At 34.4% G+C, this 6000-nt stretch overlaps 1 protein-coding gene across 1 annotated transcript in view; it reads left to right on the top strand.

The window, feature by feature from the left end:
- Positions 1-721: 721 nt before the first annotated feature.
- SPATA17 (spermatogenesis associated 17) overlaps positions 722-6000 on the top strand; it is a gene marked incomplete at its 5' end in the record, with an annotated part of 83131 nt that continues 77852 nt past the window's right edge. Inside the window, 2 exons of the mRNA XM_009894349.1 lie at positions 722-849; positions 2917-2998. Of these exons, the coding sequence (XP_009892651.1) occupies positions 722-849; positions 2917-2998 (210 nt within the window). The remainder of the gene's footprint in view (positions 850-2916; positions 2999-6000) is intronic.

Here is a 6000-nt window from a genome sequence, read left to right as displayed (position 1 = left end):
TCCTATGCTTTCATTGTTCTAACTGATAATAGTTTTACCTTACATTTGTATCTCACTTTCCTCCAGTCACGTCTTCTTTTTCATATTTCTCCTCTTTAAATTCCTTCCTAAGAAACTAGCTAAAAGTTCTAAATCCTCTACTTCCCCCCTGTAAGATCAGCTCATATTCATTTAAAAAATCTACAGACAAGGAGTGTATCTGTCACCATTATTGATGCTATCAATCACTATTCAGGTAATAAACAAGATATTTTGTATTGGTCATAAACCAATGTATTTGAACTAGATCCTCCCCTTAATATATGCTTCTTATTAGTTCAATTGATATTTATCATGATAATATTGGCCGCAATTAATTTATTTAACATTCATGTAGATATACAATTTTATACCTAGCTACAGGATTTTTGCTATAATTCAGGCCTAATTATCATCAAAGCATTATCCATATATTTCACCTACAGTGGAAGAAGTCTATGACAGGCTGACATGGATATTCAGTATTGTATGGGAATAAGAAATACACTCTCCCAAACCTTACATCATCTACAAGTTGTGATAATGTTTATTATCTTTATACTATGCAACTAATGTAAATTATATTGTTCTTACTATTATTGAACTATTAGAATTAAAAAGTGAAAGACTTGGTGAAAAAGATCACAAACTGCAACAGTAAGACATATTTAGAAGAATTTTTCTGCTTTGGTACTAACTTACCATACTGACAACTGTTACTACAACTTTTTATATTTTTAGATCTGTAGATGAAGACAGAAAAATAGAGTACAAAGCGGCTATCAAAATACAGAGCTGGTTTCGAGGATGCAGAGTCCGAGCCTATCTGAGGTAGTATATTAAGCCTATTTTAATCTGTATTTCAATCTTGATTTTTTCCCAAGATTTCTCATGATATTACTTGATCTTTAATAAAATGGGAACATTTTGAAAAGAAACCCCACCATTATTCTGCTTTAAAATAGAATGAAATATATGCTGTGGCACTGTAAGAAATAATCATTTTAGATTTTCAGAACTGCATACAATTAAAATGGCATGATGCTAATAAGTAGCATGGAAATAATCCATCTTCAGAACAGATACATGGTATTGTTTAAGAAATCTTGGCATGACTGGAAAAAAAAAGATGTCCCTTTGATATGCTGTTTGCAGAGACTTTTCTTTTGTATGTTATTGTGGCTGTTACAGAAAAATTGCCTAGTGAATGTATGGTAGCTGGATTCTTACTGTAGAAGTTCTACTGCTGGATTTGACCAGGTCATTTAAAAAAAATTTTTCTTTGCATAATTTTCTCCATTTATAAGAGATCACGCACAATTACTTTGTTCTGAGAAATGCCATATTGACATTGATATAAATTTTTTGAAACACTATGGTTGTTCCCTTCTCCCAGGAGGCCCTCCTCCATTTTTTATGATCATAAGCCCAATTGGTCACTCGTGCTCGAATTTCTGTATCTTCATAAAAATTAAGACTGTGAGGGAGAGGGATTGTTGCATCTTCTAGTTTGACTTCTTGCCTATTGCAAGTCATTATGTATCATGCAGACATACTGTATCAAGCCTAAAGAATTATTAGATTAAATAACACTAATTACTTAATAGCCAATATTTCCCTCATAAAAATATAGGTTCCAGCCATTATATGCACTTGTTAAAAAAACACCGGTGATTTGTTTTCTGTTGCTGGTTCAGGTGTGTTGTCACAGGATGCAGCTATCACAGCAAACAAACATGGTATTTCAGCCCTCCAAGGAATATCAGCTATGCCATCAATTTCAAAAGCACCTCCAAAGAGAGAGGGTTGGTTAGTGCCCCTCTGTTTGCAGCACGAGTTAACAACACCATGCTGCAGAAGTGAAAACCCAAGTCTTGTTGCTAATCAATTCTATAAGAAAATGCTCTTCCATGTGCACATTTATATTTAGTAATGACCGATGTAAGAAGAACAATGTAATTGTAATGGGAAAGAAAGAAGAACTAAATCAGCTAAGTGTAGAACAGGATTTTCTCAGCAACTGTGTACAGAGTGATCCTTCTCAGTGTCCTCTTTCCAAAGATGGATCGGGTGTCTGACTTAGGAGCACAGGCTCAGTATAGCTTGTTGCCAGTGTTCTGAATTACCCCCTCATTTAGGTCCTTTGAATTAGCTGCTGGAAAAGACTGCCTCCACTGAGTGACCCTAGCTGTGCTGTAAGGCTTCTGAATTTGATGTCCATAGTTTGGTGATATGAATGGTCCCCTAGATAGCTTTTTCTAGGCAGTCCCAAAGTAATGATTGCTTTATTTTCTGCAAAATTGATGTGAGGCATCAATTATGGAATTTTTAGTAGCATAATAAAGTGTATATATATATTAAAAAAATAAGTCAGTGTAAAGATTTACTTACAATTAAGCTAGGTGTAATTTTATGAAAGCAAAAATGTAGTCTAAAAATTCCAGATATCTGTGAGTTTTGTCAAATATTTAAAATTTGTAAAGATGTGAAAATGTTGCATGTGACTGAAAAAAATTCTGAACTGGTCAGATACATTGGTTAAAACAATCCATGAAAATACAATCCTCTATCATGCAAATTACGTTTGTAAGGCTATTTCATTACAATTTTGTAATGATAACTGAGATAGTATATACATAAGCTTGCAGTAGCCCATTTTTTCCAAACGCGAAGTATGCATGTATTTATAAATGTATGTATATATTGGTTTATAAGCGTGTATATGTGTGCATATGTATATATACATACATGTATAAGTATAAAGTATGTTTGCAATGACCTTCTGTTTGGAATAAGTATGGATAATAGACTATATGTTATTTTTAATATTATGAAAAAATAAAGTTATATTGTGAAGTCTCAAAATAATCATAACTTTGTTAATATATTTCATTTTAGATATCTGAACACAATGGTGATTATTATACAGAAATGGTGGAGAGGTTATCGAAGCAGAAGATACTTCAGAAAAATGGTGGAGGTAGAAAACTGGCTTTAAAATTTTGTTTGATTATTTATAGAATACATGTGAAGTAATTCATTCACTTGTCTTGAAATTAAAAAGCTGAAACTTGATCCTTTATAGACACAGACACATACTTTGCTATCATGAAAAGCACCATTAATTTCAGTAAGCCTACTCATAACGGTCAAGTTAAGCCAGTGTTTAAGTGTTTGCAGCTCTGGAGTATTAGTGCCCAAACCAGCAATGAGATCTGCTCATGCAGAAGCCTGCCCGCATGATGCTAATTGCAGGATTGGAGCTTTTCAGGGTGCTTTTTTACCTGGCAGAACTTTTAATTCTGAAAATAAAATAAGCCAATGTGTCTACACGTTGCTGTTCTATGTTTTAATGGTTTAAATTTCTTACTTAATGAACCTTGAAGTATTTGAGGTTTTTGCCTTAAGGCACACAGCAGATCACAGTCAATCTAATTCCCTTGGAAGACCTGAAGATAGCAAAAGTGTATGATAGCACACAAGCTAAAACCTCTGTTAACAGGTTTAGGAGATTAAGAAGAAACTAATTTGCCTTTAACATAAAACAATTAAGTTTTTAATATGTAGTTTTCTTCACTAATTTATCAATTTAGGTTAATATTTTACAATTCTTTTAAACTTGTTAGTCATTTATTCTTGACTAATTTTAAGTTAAATTGTTGTGTTTCAGGCAAAACAGACAAGTCAGGAAAAAGCAAAAGAAATGAGGCACAGTAGCTCATATATTACAGGCTAAAGTCCTAAGTACGTCCTACTAAACTATGTGTCCAAGTAGCAGGACTTGTGTGCCTGAAAGCTTGTCTGGTTTTCCCCCAAGTCTATCAGTAATCTAATTAAAAATTTTATCTCTTCCTATTTGCCTGGCTTAAAAAAGAAATTATGAGTCATCCTTTCAGGCTATGGTTTTTAGTCTGTCTTCTAAAACACTGATTTTTGAATACTGCGCAGATAACTGCATGGTTGGATTGGGTTCTGCTTTAAAAAAAAAAAAAAGGACTTCAGTTGAATATTGTCCCTGAGTTTAGGGAAGGTTTGTTTAGTCTAGAAAAGCTTCTGTAGAAGAAGAGAGACATGATAATGTTAACGTATGTTAAAATTTGTTAATGAGAAGAACGGATCCATGCAGCCACTGAGAAAAGGGATGGAAGAAATCAACTTCATGTGAAACACTGACACATACTGCCAAAAGATGTTGTGTAACTAACTCTACTGCAGGTTTTTAAGAGGAGGATAGATGGATGGATGGCTTATGGATGGCTTAGATATGCTTCAGGCAACATTTTAGGTGAAGTCATCTCATGATGTCCCCTCAAGTTCTACATTTTTTCACAGTTAAATCATTGTAGAGTGGTGAATTTCACTTTGGAAACAAAACGATTTATGTGTTTCTCTGTTTTTCAAGATGAGAATAAGAACCATGTCAGTTTCTGGTATCTGATCATTAGGTCTTTAGGAGGACTTGAGCAGGACAAAGGTCTCATGGTGGCCAGTTTACATATTTTTCAATCCCCCCAAATTGTAAGGAGCTATCTTTTGGCCACTCCATGTTCAAATGCTAATGTCTTTGTTGATAGTAATCAGTTTCTTATTTTAAACTGAATGATGTCACTTCGGAGACTTATTTTTATATACAAAGATTGTAAAAACAGTGGTGCTCAGATAAGATACAAAATGAACACATCACCACCGTGCCTACTGTCCATTGCACTGTTCTGAGTGGTGCTTTGTAGGTGAGATGGCAAGATAATGCCTGCACCAGGTGTCTGGAGTTGCTGTCCAGTGGCTGGATGAGAGGCAGTGGGCACAAACTGAAATGCAGCAAATTCCTCTTGAAGATAAGAAAGAAGTTTTTTAATGTGAGGGTGATCAAATACTGGAATGGGTTGCCCAGAGAGTGCAAGCTGTTTTTGTAGAGTCTCCATCCTCGGAGATACTCAAAACCCAACTGAACAAGGCCCTGCACAACTTGCTATAATTGACCCTGCTTTGAGCAATATGGTTTGGAGCTCCAGAGGTCCTTGGAGATCTTTTACCTCATCTCTTTATTACTTCTTCCTTCTTTTGCCCTCTTTTTTTTAAAAAACACTCTGAAAGTTACATTTTAAGATACTCTTTCAAATTAGCACAGATTTTCTGTAATAACCAAGCTGAGATAGCTAGCATCATAAAAACCCCTCAGCTTTCTGTTCTTGAAATATATTTCTGAAAATAAAAAAAGACTTTAGCCAATAAAGCCTGGTTCATATGTAGTTTTTCAAATAGACAAAACTGACAAGCCCTTGCCAAATCTGAAGTCTGTGGAATAACATAGGACTACAAATTGTGCAAGCCCACACTTAATACACACATTCTAAATCAGACGATGAATTCATCCAGTTTCTGGATATCAGTACTTACCCAACATAAGATAGGGCTGTAGAGAAACAGAATCTCGCCATCAAGCTTACAGCAATCACCTTTTCCCCTCAAATGCTTTGTTTTATGCTTGCTGTCTCCTTGGTTGGAGAGGACTAAATAGGATAGCTTGATTGGAAGGTAACCTGAAAGCCATACAAGTAGCAGATAAAAAGTCACCTTTTTCTCTCTTTAGACCACTATATTCAATATTGTATGTTTTGGAGTGGACTTAAATATACAAGTTCATTCCCTATATTCATTGTTATACTCTCTTTACTCGATCAGTGTCTGAATTTGGAATAGTTTAAAAGGAAACAAAAATATTCTCAGTGGTTTAATGCAACTTTTAAGTTAAAGGATCAGTTAATGTTTGCATTGAACTCTTGCTAATAACTGTTGTAATGACTCCTGATTATGAAACACAATACATTGGACATGATTCTTCCTTAAATAAAAAAAAGAATTGGTCACTTTAAAATTGTCCGCTGATAATGATAGGATTGGTATCTGCTGCCAGCAAACAAGGCAAAGCATATGCACAAAATACCGATGATTATTTGATAATAAATCATTTTAATGATTATA

This window comes from Charadrius vociferus, unplaced genomic scaffold (genome assembly GCF_000708025.1).
Source record: "Charadrius vociferus isolate BGI_N301 unplaced genomic scaffold, ASM70802v2 scaffold261, whole genome shotgun sequence".
NCBI lineage: Eukaryota > Metazoa > Chordata > Aves > Charadriiformes > Charadriidae > Charadrius > Charadrius vociferus.
The sequence above is the reverse complement of the archived record's forward strand: the minus strand, read 5'-3'. Positions and strand labels throughout refer to the sequence as shown.